Source organism: Ranitomeya imitator, chromosome 1 (assembly GCF_032444005.1).
Source record: "Ranitomeya imitator isolate aRanImi1 chromosome 1, aRanImi1.pri, whole genome shotgun sequence".
Lineage (NCBI taxonomy): Eukaryota > Metazoa > Chordata > Amphibia > Anura > Dendrobatidae > Ranitomeya > Ranitomeya imitator.
Window position 1 is genome coordinate 215,114,815 of NC_091282.1, and position 23,376 is coordinate 215,138,190.

Genomic DNA, 23,376 nt, shown 5'->3' on the forward strand with positions numbered 1-23,376 from the left:
ACTTCTGCATGTGACCTGTGTACCTATCTCTAACATTAGGTACGCAGGTCGTGCGGCTATATGCGAATGCTTCCACATGCGTTGTTTTGACGATGCGGTGACCAGCATAGGACGCAGCTTGTAGCAATTTTTCTTTCTCCGCACCGTCAATACGACGCATGCGGAAGCATCCGCATACAGCCGCACGACCTGCATACCTAATGTTAAAGATAGGTACGCACGCTGCATGCAGAAGTAGGCGGAGCTAGTGACAGAGGTGCAGCCGAGGGCGGGGCTTCACGGAGGAAGTCCGCAGCCCTCCGCAGATCAGGTAAACGCTAGTGTGAAACTAGTCTAAGTCCTGAGCAGATTCCAAAGGGGAATCCGGCTCAAAGAAGTGACATGCAGTTCTTAATTTTCTACCAATGTCTCCATGAGTAGAAATACTGCGTTTTCCCCCATGTTTTCTGTAGGCATTCTTAGGCTACGTTCACATTTGCGGCTTTGGACGCAGCGTCGTGGACGCAACGCATGACGCACGAAAGACGCAAGTAGAACGCATGCATTTTTGACGCATGCGTTCAACCCTTTTTTTAATATATAGGGTATTTTCAGTTTCTCTATTTTTAAAGTAAAGAACGCATGCGTCCTACAACGCACAACAACGCAAGTACTTGCGTCTTCTGCGTTGCCAATACACTTCAATGGAGGATTTGAAATTTCGACGACGCAAATACAATGCAAGTGCGACGCAAGCGTTTTTTAAAAATTTCGGACGCAGAAAAAATGCAACATGTTGCGTTTGCAACGCACTGCCAGGTGCGTCGAAAGGACACATGCATCGCAAAATGCACCGAAACGCATGAAAACGAACGCACATGCGTCCCCAATGTTAAAGATAGGGAAACATGACGCGTGCATTGTTTTGTGGCGACGCCGCTGCGTCCAAAGCCGCTAATGTGAACGTAGCCTAACATGGTTTCACGTGTTTTTTTCTAAAAAAAAAAAAAAAAAATGCACATAAAAAACTGAATGATTGTCATCGGTGTTTTCCATCAGTCTTCATCAGGGTTTGATCAATGTCCGCTTGTATCATCAGAGTTTCAGCAGTTTTTCTTGTCTCATATGTAAAAAAAAAAGCAACTTTTGAAGGCTTCTTTGTATCTACCCCACACCAGCACTAGGATGTAACTAGGTGCCTCATCCCTGTGCTGGGTAGTTTTGATCATTGACTAGAATCAAAATTGGACATATATCCATTGCTTTCTTTTTCTGTAGACATAAAGCAGGTGTGAACAGCCCCGTAGACTATAAGCCGTATGCATGGAAAACACAGAACGCGATGTGTGAAAGGGGCCCAGAACATTAAAGCAATTTGCTTCTCTTATTTTTGTTGCTTTATGTTTTCGGTGCAGATTTGATTCAGGGGTTTTTTTTTTTACATAATTATTTTACATGCATTTTTTCAAGCTTCTGTGGGGGGTAAAAAGGCACCAAAAACCGTCCCACTTTATCTACATACGCACTGTTGGGGTATGTGCACACACTCAGTAACATCTGCAGCAGAAATGTCTGCACCTTGTGCCTCTTGGCAGGAAAATGCTGCGTTTTATCCCCTACATGAGCGGCCATGAGAGGACTGACCATCTGCTAATGTGAAACCGCTTCAGACCCGCAGGAAAATGTAAGCAGCTGTTATTGATGGGACTGTAAACTGCTGCGGTTTCGGTGCAGGAATTTCCGCTGCAAATAGAACGCTGCAGAGTTTACACACAAAACCAGTGTGGAGAAAGGTCTGAAGAAGAAAAAACACCAACAAGATTCTTCCTATGGACAGCAGGGCGGATTTGCCACTGAACTCCATGAGAAGAACCGTCTTCCGGGCGTGTGTGGAGCCGCCCGCTGCCAGGAATGTGCCGCATTTTTCAAACCCCGTGTGGAGCCGGTGCTGTGAGCGGCGCAGAGAATTCCTGCCCCCGTATATCCCGCGGCGGACAATGAGCCCGGCTTTGTGACAATGAGCCCGGCTTTGTGACAATGAGCCCGGCTCCCATCCCCCCGCCATTGTACGGCCGCGGCCCCTCCCCCACTGGTTCCCCGCACCTAAATCTCTACAATTTGAATTTAGTTTCAGGCTCAGAGTGTGGGCGCGTCGCATGTCGCCATTGGCCGCGGGACACCACGTGACCGTTCTGGCGCCATATTGAGGCCAAGCCTCTCACTCGCCGCTGTTCCTAGCGGGGAGATCGCAGCGTCGCTCATTGTGCTCCAACCGGATTTATCCCCAATCACACAGAGGGTCCCGGGACCGGTCCGCCGTCTCCCTCCGCAGCCGGGGGTTATTTCTCTTCCGGAGCGGGCGCTCGGTGCCGCCTCGTCTCATTGAATCGATCGTCGGTGCCGCCGGTATAAAGTTTGTGTGTAGCCGGGCCCTGGTTGTTTTACAGCAGCTTCCGTTGTACCGTAGCCCATGGCGACCTCGACCCCCACCGCCCCCCGGCAGTCCAGCCGGAGGAGCAGCATGAGCACCCCGCTGAGCCCGACCCGCATCTCCCGCCTGCAGGAGAAAGAGGAGCTGCGGCAGCTGAACGACCGCCTGGCCGTCTACATCGACAAGGTGCGGAGCCTGGAGTCCGAGAACAGCGTGCTGCAGCTGCAGGTCACCGAGCGGGAGGAGGTGCGGAGCCGGGAGGTCACCGGCCTCAAGGACCTGTACGAGACCGAGCTGGCGGACGCCCGGCGGAGCCTGGACGACACGGCCCGGGAGAGGGCCAGGCTGCAGATAGAGCTGGGCAAGCTGCGGGGCGACTACGACCAGCTGCAGATCAGGTGAGCGGACCGGGGGAGGGGGACAGGACCGGGGGAGGGGGACAGGACCGGGGGAGGGCCAGACTGCAGATCAGGTGAGCGGACCGGGGGAGGGGGACAGGACCGGGGGAGGGCCAGACTGCAGATAGAGCTGGGCAAGCTGCGGGGCGACTACGACCAGCTGCAGATCAGGTGAGCGGACCGGGGGAGGGGGATAGGACCGGGGGAGGGGGGGGATAGGACCGGGGGAGCTCCGGTGCGGGTGACAGCCGGGGGAGGGGGTGCACAGCAGGGCTGGTGACAGCCGGGGGAGGGGGACAGGTGACAGCCGGGGGAGGGGGTTCATAGCAGGGCTGGTGACAGCTGGGGGACAGGTGCCAGCCCTCATGCCTCCGTGCAGACAATGCCGTGTAGCCCCTCCTGGCCCCGGGCACACCTCCTGGGCTGTCAGCAGTGTCCTGTACCCAGCACAAGGGGCTCAGATGTGAGACCTGGCATGTGATCCCTTCCAGATTTCGGGCTCTCAGTAGTGTGGCTGCTTCCAGAGAGCAATAACCTGCACTGAGCCTTGCAGGCACCGTAGAGTGCAGGCTGTGGGCAGCTGTGTGCTGCCAATCACTTGCTGGGTACTTGGTAAATGGTGTATTGTTTGGGGTGTGAGTGGTGCCCTGTCAGTGACTGTCTCCCCTCCCCCTGCCCATTCAGCTGCACTCTACCCATCATGCACTGCTCACACCCTCTCTACTTCCTTCTTGGAACAAGTGCTGCTTTCCCGCCTCTGTAGCTCTGGACCGTGAAGCTGTTGGTGACCTGGACTCTGGAGTTGTTACTCTTTTCCTTTCCCAAACACGTGGTAGCCACAGGGGCATATGGGGTCATCAGCCGCCGGGATCAGCGTAGTGCCAGATGGCATTGGTGACCCCAGACTACCTTGTGTGGCTTAGGTGGAGATCCGTAAGCGGCTCATATGAGGTCTGAGGGTGATCTCATGAGTGCTACTTATTGTGGGTCCTCAGCAACGCTCTGGGGTAAGGGCCACAAGAAGCAATGGCGTGCTGCGCAATTCATGAAGTCTGCACTAGTATGCAGTGTGTTCGCCTCCTGGTGAGATGAGCACGGTGTGTGCCAGACACTGGATGCGAACAAATGGGCAGAGGTCACAGCTGCACCTACTAAGTCAGGAGAACATTGTGGGTTGCTGTGCCGTCTCCTCCAGACTCACTGCCTGGCTCTGATTTTTGGTGTCTGCTCGTAAATGTAGAGGATGAAGCTTCTGATGAACGCTGGGCTCAAACTTCAAACACAAGGTGCAGAGCTGCAGTGATCGGAGCTGTAAGAAGTTACATCTTTGTGGTAGATACCGTACTTTGAATCTGTTCCTATATTATTCTATATTTTAGCAGTCTTGGAACCTTCCTCCTGTAGTGGGTGCACATCTTGTGCCCTACGGTCTGGGCATCTCCTAGACAGTTTGCCTTGGGACCTAGCGGTGTGTGCTGGAGTCTGCGGTCTTTACTTTCTGCTTAAGTCGTTCTAAAGTCGTCTCAGGTGCTTGACATCTTGCCCTGTTGCTGGACTGTGGCAGCTGCTTCTGGAATGGCGCCCAGTCTGTAATATGAGCCGTGCAGCTGACAGCCACTTGCTTACCCACAGAACACTCAATGCACAAAGGGCTCTTTTGCTAATGTCATATTAAACAAATGTATCCATATAGAGCAAATGTGCTGAGCATCTGCTTGTGCCTCATTGACTCTGGGGTAACTGCGGGGGCTTGTGAGTAGGGCTGTCTAGTCCATAGCCAAAGCTCTAACTGACTCCTCAGTTTCCCCATCCCCACAGCACTGGTCACTACTGAGCATGTACATAAAGTGCAGCACAGATTCATCTGTTAAAAGCAAAGATCCTCGCATCAGGAACAGATCAGACATTTATAGGACATTTCATCACTTTCCAAACTATTCTGAAATCACTTACAGCACATCCTGTATTGTATTACTGTACCCAATTTATTATATATTATAGGAGTCGGTCCACTTTATACAGACTAAGTCCATGGCTCCAATTCCACTCCCCTGCTTGAGACCCCAGGGTTGCGCAGCCCCTAGGCCGGTGAGGCGCAGGGGTTGCAGCACCTGGCCTGCTTTATATCTGCCTTGTATCTACTAACAGATTTTAAAATGGTTTTCAGGCAACCAGAAAATAACTGTGCAGTGGTAGCTGAAGTAATGTTTACTTGGTGGTTACCTGTTTGTGCCCTGTATGGCTTATTTCTGGCGTTATTACATGGGAATTATTCAGGAAGTGGAACACTGTTTATTGTACAATGCTGCCCCTGTGAGGTGACATGCTGACAGTGCAAGCCAAACCATGTTGCTTGCTTATTAAACAATCTGTAGCGATTGCCAGCAGCGGGACAAGATCTCGTGTTATCACAGGTGCTGGTTGATGGATAAAACGTTCAAATATTGAGGACAGAAATGGCTTGTCAGGTAACATGTCATGTTGTTTCCAGTGCTGCTTACTGGCCAAGATGGGTCATGTGATTCTCCAGACCAGGACATTTCTTTACACTCCCCCGTCCCTCCTCATGAACATTACAATGTGAATGTCCTGTGTCAGAATCCACCATTGTAGTAAATGATCTATAGACTTCATCATTCATATCCAGATCGTGTAATGTGCAGATTTCCTAATGTCATCTGACAATATAGGTATATAAATTGTTAAAAACCTAAAATAAAATGCATATTGTCTTGATAGTTTCTCAAAGAAAGAATCCGACTTTAATGCTCTGCAAGCCAAACTCCGGGACAATGAGGCTCTTCTCCACACCTCTGATGCTGCGCTTGTCACTGCGAGGGGGGAGAAGAAGGCGCTGGAGCAGGAAGTGGACAGTCTCCAAGCTGAGATCGGGCAGGTGAGTGCCTGCTGTGACTGCTTCTCCCTGATATTGCATAGTCCGCAGCGTGACTGTTATACACTGCAGCGGTGGCCTTTATTTTATGATGGCTGCCATTGAATAGTTATTGGAATCTACTCTTGACCAGCCGTTTTAGAAAATGGTGGTAAAGTAATTTTTATTAACTGATGTGAAACCGTTTTGCAAATTTAAAAACGTACTTACTGTATCCTCTCCCCACGGTCTTTATCAACTCTGCTTCCCTGACTGATGGACGATAACTCTACTGTTATCCTTCATTGAGCCTCGGGCTTTACCAGGTCAGATTTGTATCACCTGAAGATAATGGTGGAAGTCCCTAGCTGCAAGTGTTAACATTTGTAAAATGTAAAGTTGTCCTCTACTTGGACAACTACTTGTTACACATCTCGCTTGGCCTCGATAAAATAATAAAGCCTATGCACACCTCCTGTGTCGGCGCCACTCCCACGGTGTCTGTCACGCTCCTTGGGGCTCCTGTGACGCCGACACTTGATCAGAACTGTACCTGCCTACTGTTCTACTGTTGCATTGAGCATGAAGAGGAAGTCTGTTTGGCTGCAGCGTGGACTTCATCTTCATGTTCAATTTGTCCCAAGACAGTGATGCCCGTGCTGGTTGGGTGCCAGCGTCATAGCAACCGGATCGATGCAGTCATGGGAGGTGCATATAGGCTTTATTTAAGTTAAAAGCGGGATCAGAGGCTGAGCACTTACCCCGCACCAGGCAACAAAAAAAATCACTAACACAGCCAGGATCCGCCTCTTCAAGTCTCAGGAGGAGCAACTGTTAAGTGAAGCTGTCAGTCTGTGCCGGTCGCACTTACAACTCGACAGCACAGGAGCGTAGCGGTCCACATGACATAATTGAATAGCGCCAACGAGTTGCTGGGACTTCAGACGACCCTGCCATTTTTTTCATATAAATAAGACTGTCTTCCAAACAGAAATCTTGTGTACAGGTGGAAACGAAGAGTAGCCATCTCTATACGTGAATAAAGGTGCACTGTAGTGTTTGCCATGACTGTCTTCTGTTGCAAGCTAGCCTGCGGCTTGGCTTCAAACGAGGCTGTGTGTAGATGGATAGAAATCGAGCAGTCACATAGCTCTCAGACAATAAAAACATTGCAGGTCTCAATTACGGTTATACAGAAAATATTTAACTGCAAATTCCTTCACTTTTTTTTTTTTTTCTTCCTTATTTAAAAAAAAAAAGCTGGACAAGTTTGCTATCTCCATAATCCTACTGACTTAAGGTACCTTCACACATAACGATATTATTAACGATATCGTTGCTTTTTGTGACGTAGTAACGATATCGTTAATTAAATCGTTGTGTGACAGTGACCAACGATCAGGCCCCTGCTGGGAGATCGTTGGTCGCTGAATAAAGTCCAGAACTTTATTTCGTCGCTGGACTCCCTGCTGACATCGCTGGATCGGCGTGTGTGACACCGATCCAGCGATGTCTTCACTGGTAACCAGGGTAAACATCGGGTAACTAAGCGCAGGGCCGCGCTTAGTAACCCGATGTTTACCCTGGTTACCATCCTAAAAGTAAAAAAAAAAACAAACAGTACATACTTACCTACCGCTGTCTGTCCTCCAGCGCTGCGCTCTGCACTCCTCCTGCACTGGCTGTGAGCGTCGGTCAGCCGGAAAGCAGAGCGGTGACGTCACCGCTCTGCTTTCCGGCCGCTGTGCTCACACAGACAGTACAGGAAGAGTGCAGAGCACAGCGCTGGAGGACAGACAGCGGTAGGTAAGTATGTACTGTTTGTTTTTTTTTTTTTTACTTTTAGGATGGTAACCAGGGTAAACATCGGGTTACTAAGCGCGGCCCTGCGCTTAGTTACCCGATGTTTACCCTGGTTACCGACATCGTTGGTCGCTGGAGAGCCGTCTGTGTGACAGCTCTCCAGCGACCAAACAGCGATCCAGATCGTTGTCGGTATCGCTGCAGCGTCGCTTAATGTGAAGGGGCCTTTAGAGGATCTTGTTGCTAAGTAAGTTTTGCCACACAAGGTCATAAAGCAAAAAACGATTTTGAAATTGCATTTTTTTTTTTTGTTCTACATTGTACAGTATAATAAAATAGATGGTATCATTCTAGAGTGCAACTTGTCATGCAAAAAAAAAAGTTCATAAGGCTATATGGATGGAAATATAAATATGTATGGCATTTGCTACCTCCATCATCAAGCGCAAAATTGCTGTGGCAGAAGGGGGGTGCGCAGCAGACTGGCGGATGTGACATTCTATTCCACTGAGCTGCAATGAATCCCTCTATACAGCGTTTTGTTTAGGCCTGACCTGTTTAGTGTCACTCTTCCTAACTTTTACAAACAATGGAAAGTTTGCCAAAGTACCTTCACAGCAAATGTCATTTTCTGCACCTAAAACTGGTACAAATTCTCACGATTTGCATGTTGCTGAATTGTTCTGTTTTTTTTTTTTTTTTTTTTCCATTTGACTTGACATACTGTCTTGGCAAAAAAAAAATGTCATAGGGTGTAAAATGCACAAAAGAAGAAAGCATGCGAGCTCTCAGTAATGTCATAGATTTTTCTGGTCCATTAAAATGCTGTGGACTTTAACCTAAAATATGCAGCTAAACACAATGTGAAGATGCATTTGGGGCTCATATTAATGTTAATGGAGCATGTATGGCACCATTAATACTGTGGTCTATATCTGTTTTTATGCCAGAAAACTTGCGTAAAACACTTTGAATAGTCGCAATATGGAGTTGCATATCAATTTGACCCCTTGTCATTCTCACACCAGACTTGAGCTACTCTACCAAAATGGGTAGGGCTGGGGCGGGGATGGGGTTACTCCAGCCTGGCAAATTCATGGAAAGTGCGGAGTAACATTTCTGGTGAGGTGTACATCAGATGTGCATCTTATTCCTGCACACTTCTCCATTAAGACTGAGTCCTGGTTTTTGTCTTGCAATACCGTATACAAAGTCTGATCATGGCCACTTTGTACATTTTATTTCATATAAACTCAATTCGCAATCAAAACCATATGTAGGCATAGCATGAAGGGCAAGTGTCTCATCTGTCTGAAATTTTTTTGTTATACATGGACCTTGTTTTGGAGGGAGACTAAATTGACACAACGGTCTATAGTAAATGTAATTGTTTTTCAGATTGAGGCTGCATTGGCAAAGTTAAAGTCACAGCTTGGTGATGAAACTCTATTGAAAGTGGATCTCGAAAATCGTTGCCAGTCTCTGAGTGAAGAGCTTGAGTTCAGGAAAAGTATATATGAAGAGGTAATCAAGATTTCTGTGCTCAAATGCTGAAAACCCTGCTGTCCTAACTTTATACTAGTCCAGGCTTCTAGGTGGGCTTTGGTTAACTTGTAAACTCCAACACTTGGACTTGTGGAATGACTTCTGCTGCAGAAACTTAATGTGAACGTGCAAGCACTTATCCCAAGATGGTTTCTCCTGAAGCAATAATGTCTTGTCACACTTACCGTATTTTCTATGGACTATAAGATGCAACGGACCATAAGACACACCTAGGTTTTAGGGGAGGATACTAGATTGAAGCAAAAGTGGTCATGATGCACTATTATGGGAGGGAATGTTTATCAGCTGATCACACTTTTTTTTTTTTTTTTTTTTTTTAGGCTGTGTGCGCATGATGCAGATTTAGTGCAGATCTGCAGCGTTTTTTCCACACAGAAACGCTGCAGATCTGCACTGTGATTTACAGTACAATGTAAATCAATGTGGAAAAAAAAAGCTGTGCACATGTTGCAGAAAAATCCGTGCAGAAACGCTGCAGATTTTAAAGTGCATGTAATTTCTTGTGTGCGGATCTGCAGCGTTTCTGCACCCTTCCATTATAGAAATCCACAGTGGTAAAAACTGCAGAAAATCCGCATCAGTTCCGCACAAAAACCGCGGCAAATCCGCAGCTGCGGATTTTGTGCAGAAAATTCTGTACCTCCTTTTCTTACGTGTGCACATAGCCTTATAGTGGTGTCTCCCAATTCTCTACGAATATCCCCCATCCAGGTATATATGGCCATCCCATTGCACACACAAAAAAATAAGCGATTGTACTTGACTTCCTTGTGCTCCCTTGCAGCATTGTCCTGTTCTGATGCCTGCAGCTGATTTCAGCATGTAACAGTGAATGGTGACACTGCCATGCGCTCCCATACACTGAGGTCAGCCGCTGGAATATTCCCTGCTCCCCAATCCCAGGACTATGGACGTGGAGAGCAGTGAATTTTCATCTTTAATATCAGGCACACTGTTCCTGTAGCGGCTGGGTGATCACATGTGCCCGCTATTGGGGAATGAATGTTCACTGCTCTCCACCCCTATAGTTCCTCTGAGCGCCAGCTATACTGCATACAGGTGGGGGGCCGTGAATATTCACTTTCTTTAACAGTAGGCACACATGTTAGCTGCAGCAGCTACAGCTGGATTAAGGTAAATCCAAGCTATAAGACAAAATTGTGGAGGAAAAAAGTACATCTGAAAAATACGGTATGTTACTTGGCACCTGCTGATGTTCAATCTCTTAAAATGTACTTTTTCAGGAGATCAAAGAGACTAGAAGGCGACATGAGACCCGTTTGGTAGAAGTTGATTCTGGTCGTCTTGTTGAGTATGAATTCAAACTTGCTCAGGCGCTCTCTGATATGAGGTCTCAGCAGGAACAGCAAGTAAAGCTGTATAAAGATGAACTTGAGCAAACTTATCAAGCCAAGGTAAGTCTAACGCATGTGGTGATGTTGCTTGGTTTACGCATACTGTAATTGCAATTTTAATTGCTACTTATGTGTACAAATGTCATGTTTCTTTTGATTAGGAGTAGTTGGCCAAAGCCTGACTTATATATTTTCTGAAAAATGACACTGTGCCCTAAACATCTGACTACATTATAATCTTGGTCTACGTTTGCTATTTCAAGCGTGTGGTGTAGTCATAGGACCTGCCCTATTGTCTCCTGTTTATGTCCCTTAGGTGTCGGGTGTCACAGCTGCATATGAAAGTTGGTGTAATAACTTAATTTCCTTAGGAAATCTTCAGTTCCTGTTTGTGCTGACGCTAGCACAGTGATGTCCACACTAGGTGTGCTTCCCTTTCTGACTTTGACTTTCATATTTCAGCTGGAGAATGCTCGACTGTCTTCTGAAATGAACAGCTCTACTGCCCACAGTACTCGCGAGGAGCTGATGGAAAGCCGCCTGCGCATTGACAGTCTCTCAAGCCAGCTGTCAGATCTGCAGAAAGAAGTAAGCTCAATGGTTTTTTTTTTATACTTTAAATGAGGGCATGATTTTTTTTTCTCACCAGCATAATAAAGGGGCTTCTCTTCAGTCTAGGGCATGGTATGACAGGATGCAAGAGTTGGAAGAATTACTAGCTAAAGAAAAGGATTCTTGTCGAAGAATGCTTGCAGAAAGAGAGCGGGAAATGGCTGACATAAGAGACCAGATGCAGCAACAGCTTTCAGACTATGAACAGCTTTTAGATGTCAAACTAGCCCTGGACATGGAAATCAGTGCATACCGCAAACTGCTGGAAGGTGAAGAGGAAAGGTAAGATGTGTGCAGCTACTCGTCTCTTCCACATCCGTGCTGTTGGGTTTATACACAGATGACGAACTTCTTCTGTCTTTTTAGGCTAAATCTTTCTCCCAGTCCATCATCCCGTGTGACCGTATCTCGAGCTTCTTCAAGCCGCAGTGTAAGAACTACCAGAGGCAAAAGAAAGAGGGTTGATGTAGAGGAATCAGAGGCTAGCAGTAGTGTTAGTATTGCTCATTCAGCTTCTGCAACTGGTAATGTGTCCATTGAAGAACTGGACGTGGATGGCAAATTTATCCGACTGAAGAACAACTCTGACCAGGTGAGCTGTCCTGGTCTACACACTGTGGATATATCTTCGCTATGTGCTGCAGTTGTAATGCTGTTCTATGATTTCAGGATCAACCACTGGGAGGCTGGGAAATTGTGAGAACTATTGGTGAGACATCGGCAAACTACAAGTTTACTTCAAGATATGTCCTCAAGGCAGGGCAGACTGTTACAGTAAGTAACTGAATAGGCTTGTAACTTGGCATAGTATCCCACTCTTATACATAAACTTATCTATAGAAGTTCACCCAATATTGATGTAAAGCCTGAAAAGTGTTCTTCAAAGAAAACAGTCCATACAATATTTTGTGAGCCTGGCCATAAATGCTGTACCGTGATCTTTAGCTGAAGGAATCCTAGTTGGGCATCCATTTGAACCTGTAGCCTATTGTTGCATAGCTTCTCCTGTGGGTCCTATGGATTTCTAATCGGTCAAACGTAATGTGTAAAGAGAATTATATGTATTTTTTTTTACTTCTAGGTCTGGGCTTCTAATGCTGGGGTCCTTGCAAGTCCTCCTTCTGACCTCATCTGGAAGAATCAGAGTTCTTGGGGCACTGGTCAAGATGTTAAGGTTGCTCTGAGAAACTCTCAGGGAGAGGCAAGTTTACCTTCACTGAACCTTAGTTGGGTGCAGCAACTATGCCTTGCTTTTGAAATGTGAAAATAGTATTAAAAGAACTGCCTTATAGCATTCTTACAAGTCTGTTTGCAGCATTTGTCTTCCGTGGGACTATAGTGGCTTGCTGGATTCTACTCGCACCTGCCCTTATGCCAATTTAAAACTATCATTGTTTCTGGATGAGGAGCAATATGGAATTTGTCACTTACATTTCTAGTGACCTTGTTTTTCATAATTTTGAGTCTTTCACTGCAATAAATGATTTGGAGTACTGCTTAATCTCCTATTGTACTCTGCACAATCATTTCCACTGATGCACTGATTGTCACTCACAAGTGGTTTCTCTGGAAAAAAGTTCACAATGTTAAAAATTTACTTTAATCTCTTGATGTAAAAATCATGACTTTGCATGTCAACTTCTCATCTAATTGTTAATAGAGATTATCAATTGGTGCTGCTAATCCTTTTAAATATTTGCATGATGCTTTGCCCCTCCACAGGCTCTACTTGTAGACCTTTTGTCCTGTCTGGGTTCTTCCCCATGAGCTTTAGGAATAATGATAAATAGAAAAAAAACAAAACCGCTTTTGCTTCTGGCATCTCCAGTGCCATTGCGGTCAGCCTGACATATCTGCAGCTGACACATCACAACCACAGCCCTGAGACAAGTAAGGATGACTAAATAAAAACCCCTGCAAAGTCCATTTAACTCCATGTCTTTGTCCCAAACATTACTTGCAGATCAATCTTGCACAGTAGCAAAAGACTAATACCACCTGACTGTCTTGCCTTGTAACCTAATAAGTTGGTTGGACTAAATTATTATTTTTTCTCTCCATAGGAGGTGGCTCACAGGACAACTGTATTCACAACATCTATACCTGAGGAGGAAGAAGTTGACGAAGAGGTAGAGGTTGCAGAAGAGGTTGAAGCCAGACCTCGTCGGCAGGTATGGAGAGGAGATAATCCTTCAGTTATTCATTATTTCTTTTCTGGGGGAAGGGGAAATCTAATGTCATAAGTGATTGCACTGTAGTTATTGTAGAACTTGGTTTGTACACTATGCTGCTTTTTGGGGAAAGCTCATTATTTCAAAAGTGAACCTTGTTTTTGGTCTATTCTGCTTAACTACTGCCAAAATAACACCTAAATTCACTGACAGAACTGCTCGGTGTTCAGGCATCCTTAAAAAGTTTTTCCCACAAAGTGCATTTTAATAGATCTTTCAATAACTCAATTAGATGTGTGGGAAATTTGTTCCTGTGAGATGTGTGCCCCCCTGCTATTTGCTGTCTAATGGCTGTGCATGGAGGTTCCCTTTTCCCGTCTCCCATGACAGCACACATGGGAGAGGGGATCCGCCCAGTCAGGACAGGAAACCTACTGAAATAAAAGGGCGGTACCTCTCCCTCGCTTCAGTTTGGTTTCCTGTCCTGAGGGGAACCCTTGTACTGAATGTACGTTGATTGAAGATTCCACTCACCCACTCCTGTCCCGGCTCTGGAAGAACAGGCAGAATTCCTGTAGGCCGGCCTTCAGGGTGTGGAAGCGCCGTTCGCGGGTCCTGGGGCCTTAGCGCACGTGCGGGCGTTTGGCAGCGCAGTCCGTGGTCCTGTGGCTCTTCTGCGGCTGCCACGCCGCTCTTCCCCCTCTGCTGCTGCCGGCTCTGGTTTCCGGGTGCGCGGCGGTGATGCGCGCGGGGCATGCTGGGAGTAGGCGTGACGTCGCCGCTGTGCGCCGGATCCAAGATGGCGGCGCCCATGAACAAGTGCTGTGGCGTCTCAGGAGTCCCCTGGCGGTCTCCGGTGGGCGCAGAGGTGGGGGGAGGGGCAGTAATGGTACCGGAGGAGGCGGTGAGCAGAATGGATCACCCTTTAAAAGGGTGTGAATCCACAAGAAGAGTGCTCGCATATACAGAGCTCAACTATGGAAGACTGTACAGAGCAACACTCGAACTCATCACCACAGCAGCAGCAGCAGGAGAATTTATCAGGAGTTATGTCTGCTCACCAGCATGCTAGAAGGAGAAGCGGCAGTCGCCCGGATCGGAAATCGCAGGACTCCTCAGCTTCTAGGAGGGACGTTATCCGTACTCCCGATCAGCCTCAAAAGCCGGTACCCTTGAGTGTCAGCGGGTGGTGAGTGATCTTCGTGAATGTCACATGGTGTTAATGGGCTACATATCTCTGCTTGCTTATCAGGCGCCGAGGAAGGCTAGTGCCAAGTCCAAGAATAAAGAATGTGCCCTCTGCAAAGCCCCGCTAGCAGTCCAATGGCAGAAAAGCCTCTGTGCGGACTGCATTCAAAAAACTATTCAAGATGAAACTCCTGACTTTGCCGCTAGCCTCAGGGCCATGATTAGAGCAGAGGTTAAAGGGTCTTTAAAATCAGCCCTTAAAAAGAGAAGTAGCAAGACCTTAGAGACTGTTCCAGATTCTGATACCCCTCAATCTGATGAGGAATATCAAGAAAGACCTCTGTCTCCTTGTTCATCCTCTTCTGTACTCTCGGGCTCCTCTTCGGATAGTGATGTTGGGGGCCGACCATGCTTCCTAACTGAAAATACAGATAAACTAGTTAAATCTGTTAGGGCTACAATGGGCCTTAAGGACGAGAAGGAGTCCAGATCTGTAGAGGACGTTATGTTTGGAGGAGAAGAGGAAGCGTACCTTCCCTGTAAATAATAGAATTAAAACCCTTATAGAAACGGAGTGGAAGAAGCCTGAAAAGTCGGGTAGTCTTCCCTCAGCTTCCAAGAGACTTTATCCTTTTGACGATAAGGATTCAGAAATATGGGACAAACCCCCCCAAAATTGATGGTGCAGTGGCCAGATCTTCTAAAAGGTCTTCCCTACCCTTGGATGATTCAGGCGTCCTTAGAGACCCTCTGGATAAAAAGGCCAACGCTTTTTTAAAACATACCTGGGAGGCAGCCGCAGGAGGTTTAAAGCCGGCAATAGCTGGTACATGTGTTGCCCGCTCCCTTATAGTCTGGCTGCAACAATTAGAGGATCAATTAAAATCTAGAGTGCCGAGAGATGAAATCCTAGCCAATATGGCAATGGCACAAGGAGCTGCGGCCTTTGTAGCGGATTCCTCAGCCGACTCTGTTAGACTTGCAGCCAGGGCAGCGGGATTGTCTAACGCGGCAAGACGTGCCTTGTGGTTGAAAGGGTGCCCAGGGGACTTGCCCTCAAAAAATAAACTCTGTTCCATTCCATGTGATGGCAAATTCCTCTTCGGTCAGAAACTGGAGGACATTTTAGAAAAAGCTGGCGACAAGATAAAAGGTTTTCCCCGTTTTCCAGTGGATATCAGACGGCCTTATTTTCGGAGAGGAAAATTTAATAGAGGTCGCCCTCCGGGGATAGAAGAAACTGGGATTATAGAGGTAGAAAAGGATCAGGGTATATGTTTAAGGGTCCCTCCACATCCACAAAAAAGCCCCCCCCCCCCCCCCCCAATGACGCCATGCTAGAAGTAGGGGGAAGGCTTTCTTTCTATCATCACGCCTGGTTGAATATTTCCCCCAGTCGTTGGGCGTTGAATGTTGTCAACGACTGACTAAAAATAAAGTTTATTCATCTACCTCAACAGACTTGTGTTAACACCTTGCAGGAAGCTTCCAGAAGAACAACTAGCTCTGGAAAGAGGTATTGGGGCTACTTCTAAAAAAGGTCCTAGTAGAAGTTCCAAAAGTAGAGGAAGGAGAAGGGTTTTATTCCCCTCTCTTCTTGATACGAAAACCAGATGGCTCACTAAGGACTATTATCAACCTAAAAAAACTAAATCGGTCAATACAAAATTACTCCTTCAAGATGGAGTCGGTAAGCTCAGCGATAAAGATGCTGTTTCCAGACTGCTTCATGGCAGCTATAGACTTAAAGGACGCGTACTACCATGTCCCAATACATCAAGACTATCAAAAATTTCTGAGGGTAGCTCTGTTCGTCCAAGGTCAGCTCAAACACTACCAGTATGCTGCCCTTCCATTTGGTCTATCAATAGCGCCAAGGATATTTACAAAATTAATGTCAGAGGTCATGTCCTTCCTCCGTTCCCAGGACATAGTCATCGTCCCGTACCTAGACGACTTCCTAATAGGCAGATCAGTGGATCACTGTCTTGCGCAGATAGAAGAAGTGACTACGACCCTAGCAGCATTAGGTTGGGAGGTAAATGTTGCCAAGTCAAGATTAACACCGGTAAAGATTCAATCCTTCCTGGGGTTGATTCTGGATTCCACGCGCCAACTCTGTCTCCTGCCGGAGAACAAAATTTCCAAAATACAAAGTCTCGTGGAACTGGCGATTCATCAACCTGTAATGACATTAAGAAAGGCGATGTCCCTGCTAGGGTCACTAACATCCTGTATTCCCGCTGTAAAATGGGCACAACTTCATCTGAGGCAATTACAGTGGGAGGTCCTGTCAACACAGAGGTTGTTAGAAGGGCATTTAGAGGGAAAAATTCACCTCTCAATAAGCGTCAGAGATTCCCTAGTCTGGTGGTCAGTAAGGGATCACTTGAGCTCGGGGGTTCAGTGGCTGACTCCAATAGAGGATGTGATCACAACAGACGCGAGTGGTACAGGATGGGGGGCACATCTGAGGTCTCTTTCCGTTCAGGGGTCCTGGTCCCATACAGAAAAGCTTCAAACATCCAATTTAAGAGAGTTATGGGCTGTAGAAAGGGCAGTAAAACATTTCCTCCCAATTCTTCAGGGTCGTCATACCAGAATAATGTCCGACAATTACGCGGTAGTAGCATATATCAACCATCAGGGGGGAACGAGGTCCTTTTCACTCATGAAAGCAACATCGGCGCTCCTTCAGTTAGCAGAATCTCGCCTACTGTCCATTACAGCTCTACACATAAAGGGGGTCGAAAACACGAAGGCGGACTACTTAAGTCGAAAAAAACTAAAACAGGGAGAATGGTCACTGAATCCCAGGGTATTCCGACAAATAGTACAGGCCTGGGGAGAACCAGTAATAGACTTGTTTGCCACGCTTCAAAACAGGAAGGTGAAGAGGTTCTGTTCACTAGACCCGAGGGGGAACCCGGTTGCAGTAGATGCCCTTCAAATACCGTGGAAGTTCAGTCTCGCTTACGTGTTTCCTCCAATAGCGTTAATACCGGTTGTAGTGAGGAAGATCAGGTCGGAGCAAGCAAGAGTGATTCTGATTGCTCCATTCTGGCCGAAAAGGCCATGGTTTTCTCTCAAGACAAATGTCGGTAACCGATCTATGGATCCTACCAGAGGTCCCGGACCTGCTTACCCAGGGTCCAGTATGCCACTCTCAAGTGAAGGGCTTCCATCTGGCAGCCTGGAATTTGAGAGGGCATTACTGAGCCGACAGGGATTCTCGCCAGGGTTAGTCTCCACCCTGTTGAAAAGCAGGAAGCCAGTTACATCAAGAATTTATGGTAGGACATGGAAGAGATTTCTAGAGTTTTTAGGACAATCTTTGACAGACGAGGCTCCTGTGGGTGCTATCTTAGAGTTTCTGCAAGCAGGCTTACAGCTAGGACTGGCTACCAATACACTTAAGGTTCAAGTGTCAGCATTAGGAGCTTTATATCATTGCAATTTAGCCTCCAATAAATGGGTTGCTCGGTTCATTAGATCATGTAGTAGGTCTAGACCTGTAGTAATTCAAAAAATTCCTCCCTGGGATTTAAATCTCGTTTTAGATGCTCTAACTAAGAAACCTTTTGAGCCCCTGCAAGAATTATCAATAAAATTTCTTACTTTAAAAACAGTGCTATTGGTAGCCTTGACGTCCGCACGTAGAGTGAGTGACTTACAAGCCCTGTCCATTTGTCCTCCATACACTCAGATATATGACGACAGGGTGGTTCTTAGACCAGACCCGGCTTATCTACCTAAAGTAGTCCTTAAATTTCATAGGAGTCAGGAAATTGTATTACCCTCTTTTTGTGCTAATCCAAAAAATCCAGGTGAGGAGAGGTTTCACACTCTTGATGTAAGAAGGTCTATGTTACAGTACATATCCTTGACTAGTCAGTGGAGGAAGGATCAGTCTCTATTTGTAGCTTTCCAGGGTAGCAGGAAAGGTCATGGGGTGTCCAAAGGTACTATTGCCAGGTGGATTAGGGAGGCCATTAGCTTATCCTATACTGCATGTGGCGTTCCGATCCCTGAAGGCATCAAGGCTCACTCCACCAGGGCCGTGGCTACTTCCTGGGCTGAAAAAGCAGAGGTATCGCTTGATCAGATATGTAAGGCTGCTACCTGGTCCTCACCATCTACCTTCTTTAAACACTACCGACTAGATCTATCCTCCTCTACTGACCTTACCTTTGGTAGAAGGGTGCTGCAAGCGGTGGTCCCTCCCTAAGGTGTTCCTTTCTCCAAAAATCTCTCGTGTGCTGTCATGGGAGACGGGAAAACACCAAGGTTACTTACTGGTAGCCAGTTTTTCCGGAGACCATGACAGCACCTGTATATTCCCTCCCTTTTTTTCACCCTTTGGTGTGCACTTTTAGTTGGGTGTTTTTGTTATTATTATAATGTGGTGGTGGATTACCATGTGTACTAACCAAGGAGGCCTCTCATGCTCTGAAAACCAACTGAAGCGAGGGAGAGGTACCGCCCTTTTATTTCAGTAGGTTTCCTGTCCTGACTGGGCGGATCCCCTCTCTCATGTGTGCTGTCATGGTCTCCGGAAAAACCGGCTACCAGTAAGTAACCTTGGTGTTTCTGTCTTGAAAACATTTTGCCTCACAAAAGAAACTGTGATCCCATGTTGACCTGACTATATTTTAGCACCCCTCCACCATGCCAGGAGCGGTGGTATGATCAGACCATGAACTGGAGCAGCTCTACATGGTTAGACACAGCCATTACATAGTGCATAGCAGGCACACATCTAAGAGTCTTGGCACATGAACTTTTTTTTTTTTTTTAAAGGGAACCTGTCACCCCCTCAGGCGTTTAACTTAAAGAGCCACCTTGTGCAGCACTAATGCTGCATTGACAAGGTGGCTTTTAGTTATGATGCCTGCACACGCTGAATTAAACGTTTATAAAATGTGCCCCCTCTTATCCTGAAATATTCCCGGAGGCAGGTCTTTCCCTCCTAATCAGATGCAGCACAGCTGTTACTCTGGGCCTGTGCGCGCCAGCCGCCGCCGCCTCTTTCTGCATTATCGTCCCCGGCGCCTGTGCATTAATTTTTTTTTTCTGGGCGTGCGCAGTTTCGCTGCCCTTCGTACTTAACAGCGCAGGCGCCGCGGACGATAATGCGGCAAAGAGGAGGAGGCGCCCGGCGCACACAGGCTCGGAGCAATGGCTGTGCTGCGTCTGATTAGGAGGGAAAGACCCGCCTCTGGGAACATTTCACGGTATGAGGGGGCACATTTTATAAGCATTTATTTCAGCGTGTGCAAGGAGCATAACTAAAAGTGCCACCTTGTCAGAATGCAGCATTAGTGCTGCACAAGGTGGCTCTTTAAGTTACAAACGCCTGGGGGGGGGGGGGGAGGTGACAGGTTCCCTTTAATTCAAAGATGCCAGTTAATGTATCCTGCCCAAATGCCAGGCTGTATCCTTGCAGCCAGGTGGTTTTCCCTCTCTAGACATGATCTCTGCCAGATGAGACTATTCCTGCATCACTCTTGTGATGTACACACATGGGTGACAACTGTTAAATCGCCTGGAGTGCTGTGGAGAGAAACCAGCCAATGGTGGTGCTGCACTAGCGTATCTGCCTATGATCCCTGGTTGGGTCTCTAAACTAATTTTTGTGAAATGTCAGCACTTTAGAAAAGCGTGCCTGGATGCAATAGGGCAGCATCCGTAGGCTGACAGGTTCCCTTTAGACTGTCCGTTGGACCGAGTAGATCTTTAGCCTCTGCATGTAGGCTTTTTCAATTTGCAGACAGCAGGTAGCTTCAAAACTGCTGAGACTAAAAGCAATAGGTTGTATAACGTTAAAGGGACACTGTCACCCCCTCCAGCCGTTATAAACTAAGAGCCACCTTGTGCAGCAGTAATGCTGCATTCCACCAAGGTGGCTTTTAGTTTTTGGTGCATTTATTCCCAAAATAAAGCGTTTTATAACTTCGGACTGTTTTCCCATGAAATCCGGCGCCTGCGCTGTTTAGTACTGTGTGGGGCAGGCGCAGCGAGCTCTGGCCGTCTGATGTCACATCCAGGCTTGCAGACTGCGCCTGTGCGGCCGCCTACCTTGGGAATCCCAGCCCCGCAGTGTTGTTCATTATGCCCAGTGCGGGGCTGGGATTCATAGGCAGGGCGGCCGCACAGGCGCCCCCGAAGATTTGACTGACGGCGGTGTGGCGTTTCCAGCAGGGGGTTAAGACCTGCCTCCCTGTCTAAAGACAGGTATTTTGGCGAAGTTATAAAACTCTTTATTTTGGGAATAAATGCACCAAAAACTAAGAGCCACCCTGTTAGAATGCAGCATTACTGCTGCACAAGGTGGCTCTTTTAGTTTATAACGGCTGGAGGGGGTGACAGAGGCCCTTTAAGCAGTTTTGCATGTGCATAAATTGATAGCAGGGCAATAGATTAAGTGTATGATGTGCAGTAGTTAATATTATGTAGATTTTGTGCCTAGACACAGAGGATGACGCTAATGAATATACACTGATCTAGCTTTCTTGTCTTTTGTAGGCTGCCGACAACAGAAGCTGTGCGATCATGTAAAGCAGTTACCAATCTGACCTTGGCCTACAGTTCTGAGCCTCTTGGGAGTATGACCCTTCATTGTTGGTGTACAGCATAAAATGCCCGAGTTAATGGCCTTACCTTTTTTTTATTACAGTGATGGGCATTTGGCCATTTTTAGGAATTGTAAAATGTGAATTGACAGGTTGTACACTGATTCAGGATTAAAATATTAATGTGAAGGCCATGTATTCCTTTCACCTGCCAGTCCCAAGGGACTGCCCTTGAAGGTGCTCTCTAGTTGGAGGCATGCAACCTTTCTGCTTCCAGCAATTTCTTTTGTACTGAATTGTTTTTATTTTCTATTACAATCAGAATTTTAAACCATTTTACTCCTCAGCTTTATTGCAAAGGTGTTATTTGTATTATGTGAAAAATGCAGCTGTTTTATTAGCAATTTTTTTAGACTAGTTTGGGTGGGTAATGTAGCGGTTTTAAATGACACCATGGTTTAAGTAAAATAAAAAAAATATTTCTAATTTAGTTGTCTTGTCATTTTTCTGCCCCAAAACTGGCTGTTCTGTTAAGTTTTTACTGTCAAGAAAAAAAAAATACTGTAGCAGCTTTCTATTAACCCCTTCCCGAGCTCTGCCATACTAGTACTGCGCTGCGGGAGGTGCATTTCTGACCAGCGCAGTACTAGTACGGTGCCGCCATTTTCCGGTCATCGCACGGTGACCGGGTTCCGATGGCTGCTGTCATGACAGCAGACCATCTCCTCACGTAGCCCCGGGGGGCTGCACTGCCCCCCCACATCGGCGATCACTGTGATTGGCTGGTCAATTCTGATGTGGCAACATCAGAGAAAGTTGGAGTACTGTTTGGCATTCATTAAGTCCGTGCCTCAGAGACGGCAAGCTGTTATTAAAGCAAGAGGTGGTGCAACACAATCCTTGTGATAGTTTTTTTTTTTTTTTTTGTTTTTCATGATTCCATAATTTTTCCCCTATGCTTGGTTAAAAAAAAGTAACCATTACTGACTACCACATTTTTGGCTCTTGATTTTTTTAGTGTTTCTTAAAGCCAGAAAGTTGCCATTTGAAATGACTTTAGTTTTGTGCCATGTCTGTGATCTGCTTTTTTTTTTTTTTTTCTACAAAATTAAATAACTGAATGAACATCCTCCAAGGCCATTGATTCCATAATTTTTGCCAGGGGTTGTATAAGAACCCTCTGGCTTGGAGACCAGGAACAAATGGGAATAAAATCTCCTTCCCTGCTGGTCTCATCAGGACATGCTTGGGTAACGGACTCAAAACCTCCAACTCAAGAGCCTCCTGTTGCCAGATGACGAATCAGAAGCACTAGAGGATCCAGCCTGGTCACTACCGGAAGCAGAACTGAAGACAGGGGTAACACTCCTCACAGCTCACCTCCCCAGAAGTGAACTCCAAGAACTTCCAGTTAGGAATGCTGAATGGATAGTGCGCATGCACGGGCCGAAACCGATGGAGCAGGGCGGCTGATGCTCGCACCCTGCTCCACAAGATGATTGCCGGTCTGTTCCTGCACACCGCGTTCCCCATGAGCCAGGGCAGCCTCTCCCGGATCCTGGCCTCATCATCCACCGCTGTGGGGGGAGGGGTTGACAGGCAGGCCTCCCCAGTCGCTGCTTCTGGCGTTACAGCCCCTGCCGTTCCCACAGACACCGCACAGGCCCAGGTAACATTTCCTCTGCAGGGGACCACCCTTTAATTCTGCAGGTTTCCTGTTCCAAGGGACAGATTCCCTCTCAGTGGGTGCTGTTGTGGTGAGAATTTTTTTTTTTTTTTTGACGATATTCTAATTTTGTGAGAAGGTGGTGCTGCCATGGGGGAGAGAGAAGATAGTCCAGGAGATGGAAAGATTTCTCTCAAGATATATTACAAGGTTGATTAATGTCATGGTTGCAGTGGATATATGAAATTCAAAATAAAATTCTTTTAGCACAGTTTAACCCCTTCAAGACCCAGCCTGTTTTCACCTTTCTGACCCTGCCAATTTTTACACTTCTGACTACTGTCACTTTATGAGGTAATCACTCTAGAACGCTTCAACGGATCCTGATGATTCTGACACTGTTTTCTCGTGACTTTGTACTTCAGGTTAGTGATAAAATTTCTTTGATATGATGTGCGTTTGGGAAAAAAATGGAAATATGATGCACATTTCTCAATTTTCAAACTTTTAATTTTTATGCCCTTTAATCAGAGAGTCACATCACACAAAATAGTTAATAACATTTCCCACATGTCTACTTTACATCAGCACAATTTTGGAACCAAAATTGTTAGAAAGTTAAGGGTTAAAAGTTGACCAGCGATTTCTAATTTTTTCAACAAATTTTACAAAACCAATTTTTTTAGGGACCACATCACATTTGATGTCACTTTGAGGGGTCAATATGAAAGAAAATACCCAAAAGTGACACCATTCTAAAAAC

General features: G+C 46.6%; 1 protein-coding gene across 1 annotated transcript; it reads left to right on the forward strand.

Moving 5' to 3' along the window:
* Positions 1-2,199: 2,199 nt before the first annotated feature.
* Positions 2,200-21,433, forward strand: LMNB1 (lamin B1). Its single transcript, XM_069753889.1, has 11 exons — positions 2,200-2,808; positions 5,548-5,704; positions 8,882-9,007; positions 10,294-10,464; positions 10,867-10,992; positions 11,078-11,298; positions 11,383-11,608; positions 11,686-11,790; positions 12,098-12,217; positions 13,080-13,187; positions 20,901-21,433. The coding sequence occupies exons 1-11, from the start codon at positions 2,450-2,452 to the stop codon at positions 20,931-20,933; spliced, it is 1,752 nt and encodes a 583-aa protein (XP_069609990.1). The 5' UTR covers positions 2,200-2,449; the 3' UTR covers positions 20,934-21,433.
* Positions 21,434-23,376: the final 1,943 nt, after the last annotated feature.

Bases quoted from the DNA above. Each gene is read 5' to 3' on its own strand.
- LMNB1 (XM_069753889.1), top strand. From the start codon at position 2,450: ATGGCGACCTCGACCCCCACCGCCCCCCGGCAGTCCAGCCGGAGGAGC. The intron at 9,008-10,293 runs GTAATCAAGATT...GTACTTTTTCAG, and splicing joins GGAAAAGTATATATGAAGAG to GAGATCAAAGAGACTAGAAG. The intron at 13,188-20,900 runs GTATGGAGAGGA...TGTCTTTTGTAG, and splicing joins AAGCCAGACCTCGTCGGCAG to GCTGCCGACAACAGAAGCTG.